This window comes from Myodes glareolus, chromosome 5 (assembly GCF_982192425.1).
Source record: "Myodes glareolus chromosome 5, mMyoGla1.1, whole genome shotgun sequence".
Classification (NCBI taxonomy): domain Eukaryota; kingdom Metazoa; phylum Chordata; class Mammalia; order Rodentia; family Cricetidae; genus Myodes; species Myodes glareolus.
Window position 1 is genome coordinate 48,302,434 of NC_142030.1, and position 24,216 is coordinate 48,326,649.

A 24,216-nucleotide genomic window follows, 5' to 3' on the forward strand; every position below is an offset into this window, starting at 1 on the left:
AGACAAATACAAAAAGTGCAAGCAAAAGTCATCATCTATTGTCTTAGCTGTTATAGTCTTTGAGCTGTATATTATCAAACAGAAACGAGAATTTTTCAATGAATAGACTATTCATTAAAAACTGGTGAGGACACACGGTGCACAAACTAACAATGGCTCATGAAATTATACACAGTGCTACAACAAATTCATTGCATGATTTTCATTATTAAGTCTTATTGTTTCATATGTCTTTATAAATCCTCCTTTTTAAAAATAAAACACTACCATTTCTTAGTATCTTCCTTAAATGAAAAAAAAATGTTCTTTACAAGGAGAATCGATAGCCTTGATTAGCTCAGACATGGAACGGTGTGTAAGGGAAACTCAGCCGCCTGTGTATAATTACAAAAAGGTAACAAACATGACCCCAGAGTAGTGAAGCTCTCACTGATACATAGGTTCACACAAGCTACTAAACGACCACTAACAAGACTAAAAGACTATCTATTAAAAGATGAAACCAGCACTTACAGCGGGCCTCTTGAGTCCCACTCCCAGTGTGCCACAACTACAGTGCCAGGAGGCAGACTCCTGCCCAACAAGAGACAGGGAGGGTACACAAGAACAGGCCAAGTAAAAAAGTGCAACTGACAGAGAAACAAAGATCAACCACACCGCCATGCCTAGACAAGGACCACAATGCAAATCATGGTAATTTACTTATTCGGCAACAACGAATAAATTCCAATTTAGCTAGGAACACTTTCTGATGATCTGAAACAGAGCACTAATGAAAACAAGATAGTTAGAAATGACATCTGCAAAAGACTTTTATTGTTTGTTTTGCTTTTTTAACTTGTCTTTAGACAAGTTGCTGTTTAGTTCAGGGTAGTCTAGAGCTCACTATGTAACCCAGGCTAGCCACAAACTTGAGGCTCTCTTGCCTTGGCCTCTGGATAACTAGGATTATAGGCACATGCTACCATGCCCAAGCGAACACCTTTTCTGAATAGTCAAAATCCCTAATAGCAAGCCTTTCTATAATGGGAGAGTATGAAACTCCACAAAACGGCAATACAAATCATTTAAACCTCTTTTCAGTGGAGTGTGCATGATTTGTGGACACATTGTGAAACAGAAAAAAAGCTTTAAAAAACTGAAATCTATTTGATATTTACAACAAAGTTTTAAAAAGAAAGTGCAAAAATATTACTGTTCCATGAATTAATGGTAAACTGACAGGTAGCAAATTAAGGGACTTCCCAACCACTAGGAAGTACTCTTGACACTCAGTGTCACGTGAGCTTATCCTGAAAACCCAGGGTCTCTCTGTGCTGTTGCTTTCATCTTTACTTCCCTGCACTACTCATTAAACAAAATCAATTCACAGGAGCTTCTTGTTCTTGTTTAAACCATGCCTCGATCTACCCATGCCTCCCAGTGGCATTCTAGAAGGTCCTAGCACCATGAGTCAGTAATTCTGGGATGCAGTAGAGCCCCAGGAAGAAAGTTGTAGGTGCTTCAATGTCACGCCCAAGAAAATTGCTTCAGAGAGACCCAGGTGCTAGGCTATCTATGAGCAGGCACAAAGAAAATCCATTTCTTCTGAATGGCTGCAACTGTAAATATGTAGTTACGAACGTGGAGCCTATCTCTGTTTCTGACCATAACAACTCACAGGCATCCTATGCAAGTGTATAAGCAGCAGTTACTAAACAGTTACTGTAAGCAGTGGCAACAAAGCAACACATTACTAGTTATTTTCTCAGTGGGAAAGCTAATGAAAATTTACAGTTAATGAATTACCTTGCTAAAGTCCACAGTACTATTTTCTCTGCTTCCTCCACTTCCGTTACCTTTCGTTTCACCACCTTTACTATTGTCCAAGTTTCCAGGAGCAGACTGTGGAGAAGCCAAAATCCCTGTATTTAAGAAAATACACAACAGAATTAGTAAGGAGAAAATCCACCATGTGGCCTGATGCTGTTCATATCCTTAAAGCGATGGCTCATTACGGAAGCAAATGTGAGAGGTTAAAAAGTGCAGATGTTAGCTCCGTACCAGCAGCACAAATTAGAACACATGAACAGGATAAAGCTGTGCACTTAATATTTACAGCGTACAGAATATACACAGTGGCCTTCACAGAAGCAAGCCAGTGTGGAACCAGTCCTACTGCCACAATACTCCTGGGCAATGCACTTTGAGTGTCTCTACTTTGTGTGACCCATACAGAACTCAGTGAGCCCTAACTTCCTCTAGGACACTCATGTCAATGCCAATATGAATTCTTTTCAATTGTAAATTCAAAATTACAAAATCCAATTGTAATTACAAAATTTAAGAGGTGTGCTTTGTTTAATCTTTCTTAATCATGTTTCCCTAAGAATTTTTATTTTTCTTCAGTAGTATTTATGTCTAATTTCTACTGTCATTCTTCCTAAGAAACCTAAGACCACAAACAAGCTATCCCAGTAAAAAGATTAAAAGCACATAATCAAAGAGATTTGGGATAAACAGTACTCATCACTTGTGGCTCTGTGATTGAATGATTTATTCAATCCCTCTGGTTCGACGAGCCTATAACTTAGCATGTGACTAGCCTGGTTGTTGTCCAGTTACAAGTGATGCATGCTCATGTTAGTGTACTCATTCAGCAGCAATGCTCACAGGAAGGCAGTTTCAAAGCAGCACAACATAAAAGACTAATCTATCTTTACCTCCAAGAGCTCTAGAAAAAGCTCAGATCTCAAAAACTTAAAATCCAAGTTGCAACACACAGATATCTACCATTGAATACATCTTTTTTTTTTTCCTTAGAAAATTTAAAAAAACCTTCTAGTCCAAGAATATAAACTAATTAACGCTCACAACACTGAACATTTTAGGGGAAGAAACTGCAATATAATATAGAAGTGCAGTTAATATTGTCAGTACCAGTCACTGGTTAAAATTAGTAATCATTTCTACAATTTCAAGTATATCAGATATACTTGATACAATCAAGCATGTTTATTCTTCTAGAATACAGCAATTATAACTAGTGAACATAAAATTAAGGCATCTGGGTTTAAAAGCTGTTTCAACTCTGAGTGTAAGTCCTCAGTGATATCAATTTCCCAGGTCAACAAACTGGGGGATCGATATAAGTGAAAAACCTTCTTATAAAAAGCACTGTACTTAATTTAGTTAGTCATGTAATTCTCAAATTAAACATTTCTGAAATAAAAATATTTCCTAAAATAAACACTTTTTAAAATGTTGACTTAGTATGGAAAAGTTATTAAGATTCCTCATATTTAACCTTTGTCCCTAGCTTTCACAGAGTAGTGTCTCTTCTTTCCAAGGAGGTGGGAGAAATTATCCTCATCAGTGGCTTCTACACACTCATACACAAGATCAAGAAGCACATTATTAAACCCTGTTGCCAACTGTGACTGAGTACAGGAACTACTGACTATTATTCTACACATAATCAAAATAGGAACTTAATGCAGTGTCTAGAACGACTCAGCCACTAGATCTGAGACCTAAGAACGAGGCTTCTGGGGATGGGGGTGGCGAGGTCAGTAGGAACAGAAAGAAGAAATAAAACTCAATGGGGACAAAGGTGGAAATCAGGTGGAACTGCTTGGCTGTGCTTGCCATCTTCAACATGTTCCTTTGTCAGTTGGCTGGGTGGGGCATGGTAAGAACATTACCCCGGCCAAGTGTGGTGGCACACTTCTGTGAGCGCTTGGAAGGTAGAGACAGAACGATCAGAAGCTCAAAACTAGATGAAAACTGGTTCTTAGAAAGAAACTAAAGCAGTCTAGTTTACCATGATTCTCTCTGAGTAATCTTTCCAAGCCTCAGACAAGGTAAAGCTGTCTCCTTAATTAGTCAAGTCTCCAGCTCCTGATACTGATCCTGCTGAGAATCAGTTCAGACAGCAGAAAATGAAGCTTCCTGCCACTTCAGTGCCTCCTCTCCACAGTGTCAGCTTTCAGAGAGTCCTGCTGGAAACAACTAGATGTTCTAAGTGCAAATGGCAGTTATGAAGGAAGTGGTGACGGTTGATACTATGACTTTTCTCACTAAATTTTGAGCTTCATTTTGTCTTCAGAAATCCAAACATTTTAATTTCACCTATTCAGAAAAATTGATAATCTTGTCATAAAGATTTACAGTAAGTATTAAAAGAATATATGCCTGAATTTTCAAAGACCTTTACTGCCTTAGAAGTTCTCTCTCCCTCCTCCCACACACATATTATATTTTATTTTCAATTGTGTGTGTTTATTGTATGGGCATGTGCATTAGTGGCCTGGAGAGGCTGGCGGAAGGCATTAGAGCCCCTGGAGCTGGAGTTACGGGCAGTCAGCCATGACCCACCTGACAAGGGTGCAAGAAAACAAAGTCAGGTCCAGTACGAAGTCTTGCCTAGACTGACCTCTGCAGCCCCATAAGAAAGTTTTGTAATTCACTTACAAAACTACATCCTCAGCCTCAGTAAAGAGCCCGCAGTTCTGAAAAGCATCAGGAGAAACTTGGACTAACACACAACCATAAATAAAAGAGTACAGTCTGTTCCAAGTTACACCACTCCTCTTGAAATAATGACTACAAGCAATTATTTAAAAATGTCAGTCTTGTAAGAGAGAGGATGGGAAAAACAACATGGCATCCTATCGTATTAGGAAGGCTAAGCTGTACTACACTCTTTTAAGAGAAGTATCACCACCCTTCTCGGAGTCACATCAAAAATGTGTTTGCTAAACCACCCAAATATCGTGATCTCTTAAAAGAAAAAAAAATTATGGGCTTAATGATGTACAGCCTTCTTTGCAATATTTTTATAGCCTAAGTTTTAATAACTTTATTCTGTTCTGTAATACACTGTAAAAGGCAAACCATGCAGCTGTCCAATCATAAGCACTATCTACATATGCTGCTCAAGCTATGTGTGACAGGCATTCATGTGCAGGTGAGCCAGAGGCAGGGCACCACACGTGGAGGACTCTGGACAGTTGCCTGGAGTGAAGTCAACATTCTCCTCATTCTTCTGCTCTTGGCCTTTGAGTGCTTCTATGTCTTCCTCGGGTGGATGAATTACTACTCTGGGAATATCATCCCTGCTGGGAGACACCAGTAGCTCTGGGGCCTGAGGCTGACTCAGCTGGGAACTTCTGGAGGCCAGGCGACTTAAGCCAGGGCTGGAAGGAGGGCTGCTGTGAGGGGTGGGCACTGGGGTGGTACACCTCGAGCCTGCAGGGGTTCCAGCTCTCGAAGAAGGGAGAAGATGACTGAGAAGAAGAGATAAAGGCGATTCTCCTCTCAAGGAAAGGTTTGAGGCAGACAGACCTGTTCGCAAAGAGTGGCGAGAGGCTGACAGGCCTTCACCTGAGATAAAACAAGTAAGTGAAAAATGATGTCCATTGCATTAAGTAAATAGAACACACAAAACTCAGTTCAAACCACAAATCACAAGTTTCAGATTCCTCTGTGGGATTAGAGGTCAGTCACATTCTTCCTTGTTATAATGTCACTGAAAAGTTAGACATTTTTCCTAACTAGGAACATCTACAGATGTCAAGATTCCATATTAGCATTCCCTAATAATTAGCTGAAAACTGGTAATAAATGTGTGTAACAAGAGACTGCTCAGTGTTCTTAAGTACATTTTAAAAATACAAGACAAATTATAAGAATTATTTTTCAAGAGAATTATAGCCAGGAGTGATCAATCTTAGTTCAAGGCTACCCTGGTCTACAAAGCAAGTTTCAAGCCAGCCAGGATTACACAGTAAGGCCCTGTCACAGAAAAAAAACAAACAAACAAACAAAAAAATAAAAAAAACAAAGAAAAAAAACAAAGAAAAAGAAAGAAAATGAGAGAAATGAAGAGAATTATGAGAATTTTAACATTAAGTTTTAGGTCAATATTTCAGATTTAGGTCAATATTTCAGAGCACATGTCTTGCTTCTTCTACCATAATACAGTCAATCAGCTATACACAACTGCTGCATTAGCTAGCTAAAAACAAAGCATTATTGACCATCTTAACAAGAGCAATAGGAAAGTTAGTCTAGAATATTTCAAAAGCATAGGAAAACACTAGTAAGTGGGCTTAAAAGAGAAACATTCTTTCCCTTGTGGCCTTTTCAAACTAAATGGTAGTTGTTTGAGAAATGTAACAATATCTTATGGACTAAGAAATCAAAGCTATATGATCAGGAGACTCAAATATAACAAAAATAAAGAATGTGATAAACCCATTATTTGTATGTTAACTAAAATAAATTAGTAGAAACAATTGTTAATACATAAACAACTATCATTTATCTTTTAAAGACCTACATGCAGAAAAGGTTATTACATTATAGCTATAATGTAACAAAATTAACAAGGTAAAATTGCTTAAGAATAGCCATTGTCTTAGGATTAAAAGAAATTAAACTACAATGAGGATAAAGAGAAAATATTGACTGCATATGGGGAATAGAATAGACTTTAGTAGAGTCCTTGAAGTAAACTTATTTACTTTACTTCAGTTTACTTAAGTTTACTTCATCAGTGGAGAACAGGGACAGACAAAGAGCAGAAAGCTACTGTGTCCCATATCCCAGTTGTCCCAGCTTGCAGTTCTCCTAGGCTTTCTGTCATGACACAGTTAGAGGCAGTAACGACCTGCTGCATCTGGCCTGTCTAGGTTCTGTTATCATAGTTCTGTTTAAGAGTCAAGTGAGAACCATACTGGTGTGTTCCTGCTTTGGAAAGAAAACAATACGGTGAGATGAATATTCAATGTGCATTAGTTCTCAGAAACTGACAACTAACTGACTATTTAGGTTGGGAAGGAAAGGATGGTTCAGCAGCAGTTAAAGAGACCCACTACTATTCCACAAGAAGACTTTGCTACTGGTACCACCAAATGGTAACTCACAACCATCCTTAACTCCAGTTCCAGGTGATCCAATGGCCTCTTCTGATCTCCGGAGGCACCAGGCACTCATGAAGTGCACATACACATATGCAGGCAAAATATGTGTACACACAATATAAAAGTAAAATTTAAAAACAAAAACACTGTTTCCCCAAGTCCTACATAGCACGTCACCATCCCCTGAAAGGAGGGGTAGAACTGGGTCTCGGCACCTGGGTTCGCACCATTTTCAATGGATTGAAAGACACCAGCTTGTCTGTCATTTGCATAAGACAGTCCTATCATGAAACCTTCCACAAAGTAAATGAATATCTGAAACCAACTTCCAAAACGCTTGCTTATGATCTGTTTAGGAGGTGAATAAATTTGATATAGGCATAAAGTATAAAGTTAGTATTTAGAACTAAAAACATTAAAGTTACAGATCATAAATGTATGCCTCTTAAAGAATTTAAGGAAGAAACCTCAAATCCAAACAGAGAAGCAGATGTGATTAAGGGTAAGGGACAGTGACTGTACTTATAGATTGCTTAAGGAAAAGTTATGACCTTTTAATAACAGTGAATGCTCTTACTTCATCCAAGTGATTTCTAACACACACTGGTCTTATTGGTAGAGACCTATATTTCTAGCACTTGGGAGGCTAAGGAAGAAAAATCCAAGTCCAAAGCCAGCAAAGGCTACACAATGTTCCAGGTCAGCCTGTGATAAACAGATAGATAATGAAACTGTCTCAAAGAAACAAAAAACAAAAACAAACACAGACACACACACACACACACACACACACACACACACACTCACAAAACAAACAGAAAAACCAGAACACTTTAGAAATGGCAACTTTGAATAAGTGAGAATGATAACGGGAGACACCACCGTTCTCACAACACATAGTAATAGAGCATACAGGATTGATTCCATTAGAGAAAAGTTAGCGAAAACTGGACACCACAACTTATCTCACCATTCCTTTCAAGCAAGTGAGGGTCAGAATGTTTCTTGCCTATATCTGCAAAAGATCGAACCAGGGGAATCCGACTGGTGAATCTTTTCTCGTTTTGATGATGATGTCTCTTCAGAAGAGCTTCTCTGACGTTCTCCCTTATCGAGTCGTCTAACTGGCCAGAGGCTATCATGTTGTCTAACACCATATCTATTCAATGAAAAAAAAATAATATTTTACTATATAAAGACTATCTAAGTATACACATGAAGATAAATATGAACATTATCCATCCAACAAAAAATATAATTAGTGAGACCCTTATTTTACTAAGTAGTGTATTTTAAAGAGGTTGCTTTCCTATATAGACATGGTAAATTCTAGTTAATAAACGAACGAGTAGCAGTAAATTCTATTTAACTAAATATTCAATGGCGCAGGCTCCAAAGACGTCCTCTGTCTGTGCAGTCTAGGAACAGGGCAGGAAAGAAGTGGTAGCTCTTACTCTGCAAGAGGCACAGACCAATGAAGTAGATAAAAATCCCAGATAAGGCAAATTCTTTCAAAAAATGAAAGGAATGGAAGAAAGAAAGGACGGACACCAGCACCGCTCTGTGCACTACTGGGCATATTTTCAAGGTACAAAAATATGTACAAGGGGCTGGAGAGATGGCTCAGAGGTTAGGAGCATTGCCTGATCTTCCAAAGGTCCTGAGTTCAATTCCCAGCATCCACATGTTGGCTCACAACCATCTGTAAGGGGATCTTCTGGCCTGCGAGCATATACACAGGAAGAATATTGTATACATAATAAATTAAAAAAATATGTACAAAGTTTTAAAAGCATATTTATTATTTTATAAATCTGTATCTGTTCCTGACATGTACCATGTGCTTGCGGAAGCCTGTAGGCACTGGAAAAGGGCACCAGATCCCTAGGAAGTGGAGTTACAGACAGCTGAGAGCTGCCAAGGGAGTGCTGGAAACCAAGCCCAACTCCTCTGCAAGAACAACAAATGTGCTTAGTCTCTGAGCCACCCTGTGTAGATTTAAACAATGGCACTAAGATGAGTCTAGTGGGGTGGCTTTCTTTGTTGTTGCCTTTTTCTTTCTCTTAGGGATGGAACTCTTGAATACACTAAGCAAATATTCTACCACTAAATTTAATCCCTGGTCCCATCAGAGATAATTTTAAGTCAAATCTTCAAAACTATGTGTGACAAAATTACCCTAAAAGAAAAACAGAAACTAGGTAGTAGTGGTGCACACCTTTAATCCCAGCACTCAGGAGGCAGAGACGGGTGGATCTCTGTAAGTTCGAGGCCAGCCTGGTTACAAGAGCTAGTTCCAGGGCAGGCTCTAAAACTACAGCAAAACCCTGTCTTGAAAAACAAAAACAAAAACAAAAAAAAGAAAAATGGAAAAAAACAACCTAACAGGTAATTCTTAGTACTAGCATAATCACAGTTCATCACATGCCTGATTTTACTCTCTCACAGTACTGCCTTTTATGCTCTGATGGACAGCAGCACACCTATACCCATCAGTCAGCATCAACTGGACTCCATGGAGAGGATCGTAACAAAATAAAAAGGATGAGGAAGTGGAGGGAGTATGTTAGGGGGCCCAGAAGCTGTGAGTGGGAAGATACACTAGTAGAAATAATATATCAGATATGCTATAGGTATGAACTGTCTAAGAATAAGTAACAAATTCTTTTAAAAAAAAATAAAAGTTCTATTTTCTGACGACTCACGTGACCATACTCAATACTCCAAACTCTATCTCAGTTTTTCAGTTACTCATACAAGAATGGGACTCAACAATTTAAAGAATTGCAGCATATAGTCCAATCTAACAGTCAGGTAAAATCAAATTATTTATAGCCCAAGAATTACAGTTAAGTTTATGGCTTTGTTTGTTTGTTTATTTGTTGCTTTTTGAGACAGGGTTTCTCTGTAGCCTTGGAGCCTGTCCTGGAACTAGCTCTTGTAGACCAGGCAGGCCTCGAACTCACAGAGATCCGCCTGCCTCTACCTCTGCCTCCCAAGTATTGGGATTAAAGGCGAAAGCCACCGCCACCACCGCCCCGACAAGTTTATGGCTTTCTTAACAAATCAAGATCCTTAATCGGTTGTTTTCTGTGGGAGCAATCTTCAGTGACTATACAGTATTACAATTATTTAAAACAGGCATGATTTAGGTGTTGAGTAACTGTAGACAGAAGTCATCAAATAATCACAACTTTCCTTTTCCCCTCTCCCTCCTTATAATCCTTCAAGTCTGTCTTCTGTTTTTGCTACTACATCCATACCAGCCTTACTAACTTCCACAACTCCAAGGAAATAGTTAGAGTGCTTGTTTCTGTTCCCATTCCAGTTCAGAGTCACTCTGCATTTTTTTCGACCAGGGTAATCTTCTGAAAGCACATGGAGAATCATTCCTTTCCCAAGTTAATCCCAAAACTGTCCCAATGCTCACCATAAAATTCAGTGCTTCAGCTCAGTAATCCAAAGGTGGCCATAATCTATTCCTTTTTTGGGCAAGGGGAGAAATAAGTCTGGAGCTCACACATGCTAGGTGAGCACTGAATACACTGGCTATCCCTTCAGCCCTATATCTTTATTCAAGCAATGTACAGCTGCTTGCAGAGCTAGCTCACTTTCCCCAGTCCCATTGTTTACATTTACTGGAACTTTCTCCTTGCTCGTGCTCTTGCATAAACACTGTCTTTTCTCTTATACACCTGCTCCTTACGCCTAGGTGCTGATTCGAGTGCTGTATATTTAATGTTCTCACTGGGCTTTTACCATGGGAGACTTTCCTCTGAACTCTCAGAGAGCAGACTATTTATGTGCTGATGGCAGTGATCACACTTCTAATTTAATGTGTTAGTCTCTACACAAACCTACATTGCCCCTACAGAGAGTAGAGCTAGTTCCATATACAGTTGTTAAATGAGTATCTTAAAATTACACCTTATTTTCTTTCTTTAATTTTCTTTAGCGTAAAAAAGTTAGTTTACTATATGACCTGCTATTTCATCAAGAGTGCTTGCTCTCATATCCAGCATGACTGTCCCATTCAGGATACAACTCCTTAATTCAAAGAGACTATGCAAGGAGAGAGTTGCCACATAGGGTTTACTCCATCGGTCTCCACCGTCTTCAACATCCTCTTCAAATTTCAGCCACCTAAATGGATAATATAGAAAAACTAAAAAACAATGGACATTCCATTCGTTTATTTTAATACATAAACATGAGCTTGATTTTCACAAAGAAACAAGAAATCATTACTAGAACAAAATTCTGCTTCAAATACATTTCCACAAATCAAGCCAATAGTATACACTGTCTGTAGCCATCAAATCTGACCCCTATATCACATGACAAGATTGTAGTTTAACAAGATGTAAATAAATGACCATTACGTGATAAATAAAATTGAATTTAAAATAATAAGCCCACAAAACCAAAACTGCAGCATTTCACAACATAAGATTTTTAACTTCAAATCTGTTCAGACATCTGAATACCAATCATACAAACCATATAACATACTAAATGAGCTCATTCAAGGAAATAAACTGAGAGCAAAGAACAAAAGAAAATTTCCAGGCATTAACTAGGAAATCTTCTAATGTAGAGCCCCAGAAGGGTGGCTCATTCTTATAATACCAGCACTAAGTAGGTAGAAACAGAAGGATTGCTGCAAGTCTGTGAACAGTTTGGGCAATATCCCAAAGTCCAGATCAGCTAGGGGTATAAAACAAGAGCCTACTTCAGTAAATAAATAAACAAGTGAACAAAGAAACCAATCAGCACTCTATCTTATGATTTCGCTTCACAAAGCCGAGAGTGAGCCGAGGTACCTGGCGGTCTCCTTCCATTCATACTCCTCTCCGTCTCTGTAGCAGAGCTCATCCATCTCTGTGAAGAGGTCATGGGGAATGTGCTCCTCATCATCGTCTTCAGTCCCGAGGATGAACTGCACCCTCTGCGACGGTGTGTCTTAACAAAACAACAGCACACTCATTTAAGGGGAAGCGCTGAAATTGACACACTGTACCAATAAATTCCAGACAAGCCAGGGTTGTACAAATCTTATTTCCAAAATATATATAGTATATATATTCAAGTGATATATGCACAAATGGAAGTATAAGATAAAGTAGTTAAAATAGCTAAATTCATGGATTAAAAGGAAGCCTTCAAGCTTTAGAAAGTGATATGAAACTTGCAGCTGTCACTATGTGCCAGCCAGCTCTCCTGCTGTTCTAGAGAAACAGAACTGTCAGCTGTGGATTGGGTCAGAGCCACTGCACAAGGCACACTAACAAAACAGACGCCACCTCTTAAATAGTAGAAAACCTTAAGGCTTTCAATCACAGACAATATCCACCCTGCATTACATGAGAAATAAAGTCGCGCTAAAATTGACATCTAGGTAAACAATCCTCCAGGCCCCTATAGGATGCAACGGCAAAACACTTGAAGAGGACAGTTAAAGAGAGATGTCAGAAGAGATGACAGACACAAGGAAATGAGAAATGAAGAAGACAAAAAAAAAAAAAACCAGAAAATTAAATGATATGGAGGCCAAAGGAGGAAGGTCCAACAAGGAACCCTTCAGAAACTTGAAAATGCAAAAACTGGGAGAACCAATACACAAAACATGTAAAAACTAGTCATAGGTGTTGTGTTAAAGAAAGGCCTAGAGGCAAAGCAATACTACTGTGGTCAACTACTCCTGCACACAGGGCTTGCTTGATGTTCTGCTTGGATTTATTACTAAAGAATTTCTTTAGTGCTACTGTAAGTGGTATGTTTAAATTCCATTTCTGAGTATTCACTGCTACTCGTGAGTGATTCGTTTAGTCCCATAGTTCTGCAAACTCTTCAGATTTACTATCCCATGGCCCAGTATCTGCAGACTTCCTTTATTGCCCTGCATGTATGTCACGTGCACCTGCCCCACTTCTCTCCCTCCATCCTTTACAGGTTATGAGCTCCAGGACAATGCTGTATAAAGGTAATAAGATGGGATACTTCAGCCGTTCTCTTAGTCACTAAAGAATGCTCTCCAGACATGTGGCCAGAGACAGCTATGAATGTACCCCCCATTGTAAATTTCAAACATTGAAATTATTTGTCCATTTTTAAACACAATCATGTTGTTCTTAAGCATTAGGTCTGCAAATCACAATGTGTGTTGAAAACGCAAAACATAGACACAGGGGCTGGGGAAAGCTCAGCCATAAGAGGGCTTGCTCTGCAAACATGAGAACCTCAGATCAAATCCCAAGCACCCATATAAAAAGCCAGGCACTGCCATGCATGTCTGTAACCCCAGCACTGGGAAAGAGATAAGACAGTTCTGAGAGCTGAGAGAACCTGTCTTGGAGCAATAAAGAGAGGTGAAGACACAAAGTCATGGAGATCTATGTGCCTGTCTTCCAGGGCTGGGAATAAAAGGTAAACCACGCCCAGTGATTTACTTTTTAATTATATGTGTGAGTATTTGCGTGCGCACACACACATGTGCCTGTATGGGGTTTGTATACATGTATAGCGCCTACAGAAGCCAGAATAAGTTACCGGATCCCTTGTGGCTTGATTTACCGGTAGTACAGGCAGTTGTGAGCTGCCTGAGGTAGGTGCTGGGAACTGAGCACATGTCCTCTGAAAGAGTAGCAAGCTCTCTTCACTGAGTCATCTCTCCATTTCTAGTTTTTGTTCCTTTCATGAGCTTAATAGGTTTTACACTTGTCCTTAGTCTCTTAAGCTAGAACATGGTATCTCTGACTCCCATTCCTTCTTTCTAACATAAAGTCTCTATGCACTGTATCAGCTGCACCTGACAAGTCTGTGTATACAGTCTGGATTCACACAGTCCTGGGTTATTTAGTCAGACCTGTGCTGTGCAAGCCCCTATCTCTGTTGCCTGTATTCTTCTCACTCAACAAGACTGAAACACTTTACTGCTTTTGGATTCTTTTAACCCAGATTCCTGAGAGTTGACCAGGCCTCACCTTGTGCTACCACACTAGAAAACAGTTCCTGGGCAGTCAGTTCAAGCAAGCACTGAACTTATCCTTCTTGCCTCTTCTTACAATTAAGAGCCTGTGCTATGTCCCATTCAGAGACCAAACTACTGTCTTACAAGTTTTGTCCAACCAGAGAACTGTTCAGACTGCAATAGTTATCTCCCTCTATGTTATTGGTCAAAAGCCCCAGGGGTACTGAAACAACACAGGCTACTGCAATTGCTTTTGGTTGCCAACCAACTGAACATAGAATCTTACTGCTGAAGACACCACAATCTTTGGTGACAAGACATAGAGAAATCAATCTTGAACTGATGACTTTCTTACTCATATTAGACACTGAATGCTGTAATACTGGCCTACAAGGAGAGATAGACACACTGGTATACCAGTGACATGACTGATACGGGGTAATGTAGGGGGTGAGGGAATTAACACAGCCATGTCAAGAACCCCCATGCCTCAGTCCCCTGAGAGTGGAAAAGCCTTCACTGGGTCTGCATGCAAGTGTTGAGAGTATATGCAGAAAATATCCACTGGAGTTTTCTGCCCTCTTCAGAATGAAAGGATATAAAACAACTCTAATTTAAAAGCTAAATGACAAGAACCAGTTTTTTATATTCAAAGTCTTAAATAAAAAGAAAACAAGGGTTCCACTACCACCATGACCACATTTATATCAATGAAATCTTAAGTTATTATGGGATGAGAAATAGTTCAGTGCTTACCTAGCATGCACAAAGGCCCTGGACCTAATTACCCAGCAGACAGAAAGAAGGGATGAAGAGCAGAAGGGAAGGAAAACGGAAGGGACAGGAAAGAGAGATGAACAAAAGAGAAGAAATAGAGATGGGAAAAAATCCTGGTGGCACACGTCTATGGTGCCTGCATTTAGAAGACTAATAAGCCTGAGGCCAGCTGGGCTGCTCAGAGAAGCCTTACCTCAAAAGACAAAACAAAAATGTCCCACTTTTATTGGCCTCCTTCCAATGTGCTAAATTATTTCATAGGAATGAAGTGAAAAACATGATACTTCTTAGGAAAAAAGTTCAAGCCATCAGTGAAGGGCAACTTCTTCCTACCATAAGAAGGAGACTCCCGTCCGTCCTCTTTATCTGAGTCTTTGTCTTTTCTTCTCCGGTGGTGATGTTTGTGCCCTCGATGCTTGTGACGCCGACGACCCTCTTTACTAAATGGTACGTGAACACCAACATACACAGCTCGGTGGCCTAATAAAAGTTTTGAAAGTATATTACTGGTTTTACCAAAGTTCAAGTATGACAGTCGTGAAAGCACATCACACTTTAGAAACAAAGAATTACCTGTAAGCTCACGAAGTCAACAATGTGGTCTGCAATGGTTTATTTTAAAGTACTACATGTTACAGCAGAGCACTGTACTACTTACTGATCATTAAACTGGCCATATAGATTACTAGTGTAAATATCAGTTTCTCATCTAAAGTTAATCAAGAAAAGTTAGATATACCATACAATAGAGATAAATTTATTCTGTCTTAAAAGAGAGTGGTGGCATATATAGCTATAATCCCAGAACTCATCAAGTTAAGGCAGAAAGAATTAGATTTCATGGTAAACTTAAGCTTTAAAGAGATAAGAAGCAGGCAAACAAAACAAACTATATTCTTATAAAAAAATATAAACAAAAATACATGTTTATGTATACACACACACAAACACCCATATACATATCTATTCTACCTACATTCGCGGCCAATTCAAGTTAGTAGACATTCTTAATACATTTCTTAAGGGTTATTAAGTACCTCATATATTAATCATAATATACTAACATTCAAGCAAATATTTATTTACTATTATTTCATTGTTTCAAAGATTTTTTTAAAATTTGAATCAGAACAAGATTCAAATATAAATAATTTTAAAACATCAATTAGGGTTGGAAAGATAGTTCTGTGGTCAAGAGCACTTTTTCTCTCCCAGAGTTTCCAGGTTTATTCTCAGCACCCACATGGCAGTTCACAACAATCTGTAACTCCAGTTATAGGGGTTACAAAACCTCTTCTGACCTCTGTAGGCACCAGTATTCATATGATGCAACATATAACACAGACACAACTAAATACACACAGAGAGAGAAAGACAGAGATAGAGAGAGTAGCAGGTAAGACTTTATAACATCTTACTGTGTCCTTTTAGAGTAAGAAAAGCTACACGGGGAAAATATGATCCTTTGTACTCTGATCACACAAAGAAGCATAAAGAGTAGTCTCTATTTTGTCCACTAAATAAAATGGACTAGTTAGACAGAGCTAACCATACTGTGTCCACTACTAAAGCAACAACTGGTTTCTTCAAATGTTTGAACTACTGAAGTTGTATTGTTGTGCTGAATACAAAGAGATGTGATTACAAATTCAAAAAAAATTAGACAATTAAGGAAAAATGAGAGAGTTGCTTTTTTGCCTTTATATACAAAATAAATAATATGCTGAAATATTAGGCTAACAATATTATTTTCATAAAAAATATCCTAAGATGGTCAGGAAATAAATACTTTAAGAAACTCTATCCTTAGATGAGATTTTCTGTTCTCATTCTAGTTTTTGAGACAGGGTCTTGCTAGACTAGCACTAAACTCAAAATCCTCCTGCCTCTGCCTGTGGGGATTACAGGAATGCACCACCATGGCTGGCTTCTTGCAAATTTGCAGACTCAGCAAAATTTTGTTTTACTTTCCAAACCAATACTGTTGCCATGTATCAGTTGTCAAAATATTAGTGTCAACTTGGACAGTTGCAGGGCAATAGCATGCAAACACTGAACTTAATATGTTTAAATGGCTTACTGTACTTATGTGAATTATATCTCACTAAAGTAAAAACTGTAAGTAAACTCACTGATTTGACAACTTTATTTTAGTGGAACTGTAACTGATGTGTCAATTCCCACCGCTGTGTGCTAAGATCACAATCCCATAGGTCCAACTAGCACTTGGCACACCAACCCAATATAACAAGATAAAAATAAATTCTATTGAGTTTATAGCAGAAAGGCTAGAAAAGTAAAAATATACTAAAACTCAAGGATCTAAGGACAGTCTTACTATTTCTTTGTATTCTCTGATACAATACATGTAGTATTCTTAAACTTATAAATCATTTTTAGCCAGGCATGTTAGCTCACAAAGACACAAGCCTAACACTCAGGAGGCAGAGGCAGAAAATTCAGGCTAAAATGCAGAGAACCCCATCAGGTTAAGAACCTGATACAGGATCAGGCAGTAATGGCACATGCCTTTAATTCTGCACTTGGGAGGCAGAGGCAGGCAGATTTCTGTGAGTTCAAGGCCAGCCTGGTCTACAGAGTGAGTTCTAGGACAGGCTGCAAAGCTACAGAGAAACCCTGCCTTGAAACCGCATCCCCACACCACCACCCAAAAAAAAGAGTCTGATAAATGACTGGCAAATTTTAATAAAGTGTCTACGAAAACTTTGCCACGAACACCAGTTTAGTCAAATTTCCACATTAACTCACGAGTAAGTGATATCATATCCATAGACTTGCACACAGAGATGGATACTGCAAACGGAGGACCCTGCACAAAGCACACACCCTCTCATTCCTCCTCCACTGTCACTGTCACAAAAACTAGGTCAGAATGAGAAACTCACATGGATTATAGGAGACTAGGGAGACATACTAACTGGGTCCTTGGAACAGAAAAGGCCATTCGTAGAAAAATTAATGAATTCCAAATAAAAGCTGTAGCTTAGGAAACTGTAAGCAAATCCTTTAAGTTATTCAGTGTTAAACTTCTGTATTTTCACAAATGGTACAATTTTACAAATAGTATTCTTAACATTAGATGAACCTGTATAAGGTGCACGCAGAAATGTTCTGTACTGTGTATGCTGACAACATAACAAAGAAGAGAAACTGTTTAATAGGATCTCTTCCCATGTAGGAGGACAAAGAGCTCGTCTGCCGCACAGCTCTAAGAGTTGGTCACTGCAGCACCACTGAGCACTGATGACAACTAAGGATGCTGCACTTCAAATCTGGTGCTCCAGCCTGCCCACCAAGAGTGTGGGGAGGGACGAGTGCATTTTGTAATCGTTACCTTTCATTTTTCCTACTTATGGCAAGTAATCAATGAGATGGGAAAGGCTTTATGAAATCTATGCCAATAATTCAGCAAAGTATAGACCCAGGAGATAGTCTGACCACAGGTAAGGTGTCTTCTACAGTATTATTCATTGTGCTACACCAGAGAGGTGTTCAGTAGTCTTCTAACAAACACTGGCTACAAGTTTCCAGAAGCAGGAAAAACTTAAAACTTAAAAAAAGTAAAACTTAAGAACATTGGCAGGCCATCAGCTGGTCATCTCTCTGCTAAGCTTAAGAAATTATTTTAAAGGAACTTACTTTCTAGTTCTTCTTTTTCAAACTTGGTGTTCACGGTTGAGCTAGTTTTGCCGAGATCTACAATGGCTTCTTCATCAGGACCCTAGAAGAAAGGCACTCACCTTTACTATAAACCAATGCACACAAAAACCTCATCTGTATTATTTCAAAGAGCCAAAAGCAGGTACCTTCACACAAAATAAAGTTCTGAGAGCAACTGCATCTTTTAAAAAGTGTTTACAGGAACTTTTTAAATACACGGTTATATTCTTATGGTAAGAATAGAATCAGCAAAGGGCTGTAAACCATTTTTTAAAATACTAAATTTATCCTCAGTAAAATATACACAGGACCAAAGGGGGGAAAAGCAAATCTTATGTGAAAGGAATGCTGTCTTAAGTGTCAGTTTGTTTTGACATTTGCTCCGAAATCATAAAGGAAAACAACAATTCCCATGGATTACAGATAAACACAGAACTGTCAAAAACGAGTGGTGAGGTCAGTATATAGGACCACGTTTACTTGTAAGTTAACAAGCAGCTAGTAAAAGTTAGAACACTTCATTTCCTGATACAGAAATGCCAAAGTGGTAATTTCTAGGGAAATTCTGGCTTATGATATGAAAACTCAACCTTAATCAAGTCTCTTTCATACTGTTCCCTCCCCAGCTCTACAAAAATATAACCTGATAATATTTGTGTTACAAAACAGTTTGGACCATTTAAAAAGAAGCTTGTAACTTATACCAGCTTTCTCAAGTCCTAACAACTTTAACAGAACATTGTGATCATCGTCACCGACACAGGATAAATGTATTTTCACAACTCTGTCAACACATGCAAACAGGTAACACACCCTTCATCTCTCAAATTCTGGTTCTGGGTTTGAGCAGAACCACATGCGGCTCTCTGGAAAGGTTTGCACAACCTTTTGCAGTACTGGCCTGCAGTACATGGCTTTTCCGTACACCCACAATAAATTAAGTTGTCTATTAGTTTTCCCCCAAATTCTCACTTTCTAAACTCAGGACCAGAGTTGGTCTGCTTAAATTTTTCAAATAAATTTCTTACTAGCCCAACTTACTATCCAATCCATTAAATTCAGCACCAGGCATAGAAACAGGGAAATACAGGTTTTTTGCTATCCAGACATACTTTCTAAAGCTAGACACCCAAAGTAAACCTCAAATAGATCTCTGAATGGATGACGTTCAAGTTAATTCGAAGAAGTTAAATGACTCACTAGGGTTCTACACTTTAACAGGAACTAAGAAAAAGACACCAGTTTGTCTGGTTAGTTTACGTTCTCCAGACTTCCTTAGAAATGGGGCAAAAGTCAGAAACAAAACCAGGCCCTAAAACATAAAACAGCTCAAGAGTGAGAAACTACAAAATCCAACAGAACATTCCACCGTTAAATCAAACTTCCAGCTCCAGGAATGAGTAAAATCTAAGGAGTTTCTGGCCAAAGGGGACCCAAGGACAACCTCACACAACCCAGCCTATTGCCAAGGTTTTTAGTTGTTCCCATTACTGAAGACGGCACTTACACACCTTATTGTACACCAAGAAGTTGAACTGGTGCCTAACTAGAGTCTTCATCCCTACTACTAGTGCTCATGATCCTGGAAGGGTCTCTGTATGCTACCAGAGGAGAAAGGGAAACACCAAGTCAGCTACAAACCCTTCCATCGACAAAGGTGAACTTCCTGGAAGATGGTGCAATCGTTGCACAAAGCTTGTAGGGGTAATCAACTAATATCTGATGGACTTAAGACCCACTACATGTGATGGAATCCATATGCAACACTGTGTAGCCAGGAACCTAGAGGACAGAAATTTAGGGGAAATTCAAATACTACTGTTCTTCTAAAGGAATGGAGCCAACAAAATGACTCCTAGTGATATTCTGCTGTACTCATAGATCAGCACCTTATTTTTTGTTTGTTTTTGGTTTGGTTTGGTTTTTCAAGAAAGAGTTTCTCTGTGTAACAGTCCTAGCTGTCCTAGAACTAGCTTTTGTCGACCTAGCTGTCCTTGAAACTCACAGTAAAACTCATAGAGATCCATCTGCCTCTGCCTCCCTGAGTACTGGGATTAAAAGCATGCACCACCACCAGCGGTTTGATCAATGCCTTATTCAGCCACCATTGTTCTTGTAGCAATGGGAACAAATACTCATAGCTGGACAATGAGCAGAGTGTAAGAGACCTCAGAACACTCAGTCCTAAACGGGATGTTTCCATCAAATCCCTCCCCCACTCAGGGCTCAGGGAACACTGCAGAAAAGGAGGTAAGAACTGTAGAAGAGCCAGAAAGGAGGGAGGACACCAAGGAAACAAAACCTTCGAAAGACATCAGGATTGAGCATTATGAGACAAAGATCTTTCAAAAATGTCACTGAGTTTGTTTTGTGCTAATCATCCACTGCTTGGCATGGGTTCTGTCTGTATACCCAGTAAGACTCCGCTGGGAAAAACAATTATTCCTTTGTGAGAGGTTATCAATTAGAGATATTGGGTTAGGAATAGGGCTTGTGTCACCTCCTCCTCTGTCTTAGAACCACGAAGGCCCAGTGCATGCTGCCAGCCTTTGTGAGCTCATATACACACCAATCCTGTCAAGTGCTCTCCTAAACCCGAGGCCAAGGTTGAGTCCTAAGAGGCAACACACTGTCCACACTAAAGGGATTAACTGCTCCCATCCAAGCTTTCCCTTACCCTGTACAGCTGCCAGAATAAGAAATACTACAACTGACTCTTGGCCTCAAACCAACAACACAGCTCTACTGACATGTACAGATGCATTAACAAAGCCAATCAGCTTACACTAAAAATACCCTACGTCCACTATCTACCATTTATTCTATATTTATCTAACACTTACTTTACTACTACATTGAGTTAAAATATGCATACGCTATCATTTTAAATGTTTGTCAGAGAAAAATACTTCCACTTGTGGGAAAAAAAAAAACAGACTCCTCAGAGGATGTAGTTAAAAATCCCCTTTACTGATTTACTCAGACTGTTTCTGGGAGACTACACGACTTTCTTCCATTCTCAATGTAGCAAGTTCTTTGTTTTTTTCTTAGACAGGTTTCAATGTATAACCTGGGTTGGCCTGGGACTCTCTGTATAGACTAAGCTGATCTTGACTTCACAAAGACCTGCCTGTCTCTACCTCCTGCACCACCAGACCTAGAATTTCTACTTATAGAGAAAAAAGAAAAGAAACAAAAATAGGTCACTTGTATTACTTGAACTAAGAAATACAACAAATACTTTTTGGGGGGAAGACCTGAAGGCTGGAAATGTAGCTGTGGGTTTAATACATATGCACACAGAGAAAGACAGACAAAAAAAGACAGTAGGGGGGAGAGAAATCTAAAAACTAAAAGTAGGTTTTGGGGTAGTAAAGACCTCTAATACCAACCAACACTTGGGAGGCAGAAACAGGAAACTCTTGAAAGACTTTAGGATACCAACTGAGTTCAAAACTACCCTGGGCTACAAAAACAAACATTCTGAAAGATATAAATACAAAGTTAGGAAAGATCTCAAGGACATATTATTTAGTGAAACAGCAATCTGCAGAGTTATAAATAAAATTACATGTATGTTAAAATCAATTAAACCTGTTCTGTTCCCAAATGTTTGTTTTCTGGGTGTTTATTTCTACTTAGTAATAAGTGGAGGGAAAGGCTTGATGGAATCTGCACCAAACTCTTAACTGCTCAGAAAAATGTGAATGAAGAAAAACTAACTCCAAATATCTGGTTGCTACTACACTTCTCAAATATAACTAGCATAACAAAATAAAATTTTGTTATTAAGTTTTCGACAGTTCTGGTACTGAACCTAGGACTGTGCACATGTTAGGCAAATGCTCTGGCACCAAGTTATATCTCTAATCCCAAGGGGTTAACTCCGCAATCCAGACTAGTTTTGAACTAATGACAATCTTCAAACTCATAAGTGCTAGAATTAAAAGTATGAGCCATCAAAACTGGCTGAAAGTTAAAATCTTTTAAATATACAACAGTATTACAGACAGAAGGCTCAGCATGCGGCTACATAGTAGTGTAGCTAGCATGAACACAGTGCTGGGGGTTCAGTGCCCAGGACTGTACACACTAGGTACAATCCCAGCACTTGGAAGGTAGAGGCAGGAAAATCAAAAGTTCAAGGGTCACCTAAGGCTGCATAGGGAGTTCAGGGTCAGTCTGGGCTACATGGGACCCAAAAACAAACAAAACAAAAACTTACAGCACTTACTAACCAAAGGAGGACAGGAAACAAATGTATTTCTCTCTTTCCTAGTTTTTCAACTGTGAAACATGAGTAGTAAAGACAGCATCTGTTGTAACCACCAGCGTTGTGTAGGCTGTATAAATTGGCCATCTGGCTGTATGGGAAGAAACACAACTAAAGTACACAGGGTACATGTGGCCACAGACGAAAACCCCCAGAACAAAGGCACTGGGTATTTGAAAGAGAGTAAAAACTTCTCCTAAATGCATGGCTTTTAGATGGGATTGTTTTGGAATAATGCTTTATACCATTTTAATGCACAGAAAAGTTATTATTCTATGCAAAATATATGTTCTTTGTAAAAGTTGTCATGACAATCCATGTGCATATTAAATGTTTATAATGTGAGACATGAAACTGCTCACTGGGGACACATTAACAAGTAGGACCTAGCAATCCTTGTAGCATTTCATCTCCTATATGACATTTTTTAATATTAACATTTCAATGTCAATTGTTTTTTAATTTTCACATAGAAAAGACCCTTTCAACATTTTTATCTCTAAGAACACAATAGTAAACAAAGCCAGCAATAGCTAAGAATAACACTAGCATAATATCACTTGCAACATCTACCTAAATAAATAATGACATGTCACAAGAAAAACCAAAAATACAAAATTAAAAAAGCATCCAAATTACATCTATGCAAGTCATGCTCAATCTAATCTTAATCTTAATTCAGCTCTGGTGCCAGTTCTCTTAAATTCATAAGTACCACTGTAGTACAAAATAAAATATAATATTAATTATCCATAAGGCATACAGGTATCTTATTCCAGAATCAGATTAAATATTCTATACATGAAGTAACAGATGTCCAAGATTATTTATTACAACAGTGCTTGTAATAGGAAAAGCTGGAAACAACTTAGGATTCCTTGAAAAAGGATAAAGTGTTTACACAAAAGAGGAATACATATAATATCTTCAGGACTAGAGGGAATCAAACTTTAATACTGATATAATTTGGGTTTGTTTTTCTTTCCCCATGTTTTGCTTGTCTGTTTTGGGACAATAACTCTATCTATACCCCAGCTAGACTGGAATTCATATGCAGCCCAAGAAAGCCTCCTGTCTTAGCCTTCTGGATGTTGGGAAGCAGGTGTGAGCCATAACACCTGACTTATTCATCTATATATCTGACTTTTCTTGTGCCATGACATTATGCTGGAATTTGAAATTTACCTAAAGACAATCCAAGTTTGAACAAAAAGCCTCTAAGGGAACAAAAGAAAGGAAATGTAAAGAAACAGCAAGTATGAGAACAGGGAAACTGGAGAGAGTGTGAGACAAACACTGGCAAGAAGTCCTCAGCAACAATAAGAGTTTAGGCACGTGACACAGAATTACTGTCTCAAGCCAGTTCAAAAACCTCTCTGGGATTCAGTGTGAAATTTTAAACTCTTTCACTCTTTTTACGAGGAAAATATACTCATTCCAAGATTTAAATGATACAGACTTGCCAAACAGGAATGCATTAGGAGACAAATGTGTACAAATTAACAGAGATAAAATTTTTTAAGTAATTTTTTAAATTACTGATATTAGTCTAGCATAATGGCTCATGTCTGTAATTCTGGCATGAGAGGCCAAGACCAACAGTCATCACG

General features: G+C 38.7%; 1 protein-coding gene across 7 annotated transcripts in view; it reads right to left on the bottom strand.

Annotated features, from left to right (window-relative positions):
- Positions 1-24,216, bottom strand: part of Slc4a7 (solute carrier family 4 member 7) — an 84,932-nt gene that overhangs the window by 41,470 nt on the left and 19,246 nt on the right. For 2 of the 7 annotated variants that reach the window (XM_085687911.2, XM_085687909.2), the window contains exons 2-8: positions 18,313-18,394; positions 14,986-15,132; positions 11,729-11,867; positions 10,888-11,048; positions 7,915-8,064; positions 4,996-5,364; positions 1,789-1,904 (exon numbers count right to left, since the gene is read on the bottom strand). In XM_085687911.2, coding sequence (XP_085544037.1) covers positions 1,789-1,904; positions 4,996-5,364; positions 7,915-8,064; positions 10,888-11,048; positions 11,729-11,867; positions 14,986-15,132; positions 18,313-18,394 — 1,164 coding nt within the window. Of the gene's footprint in view, positions 1-1,788; positions 1,905-4,995; positions 5,365-7,875; positions 8,065-10,887; positions 11,049-11,728; positions 11,868-14,985; positions 15,133-18,312; positions 18,395-24,216 lie in introns of all 7 variants that reach the window. The other 5 variants (XM_085687910.2, XM_085687908.2, XM_085687914.2 and 2 more) reach the window with 3 other exon arrangements.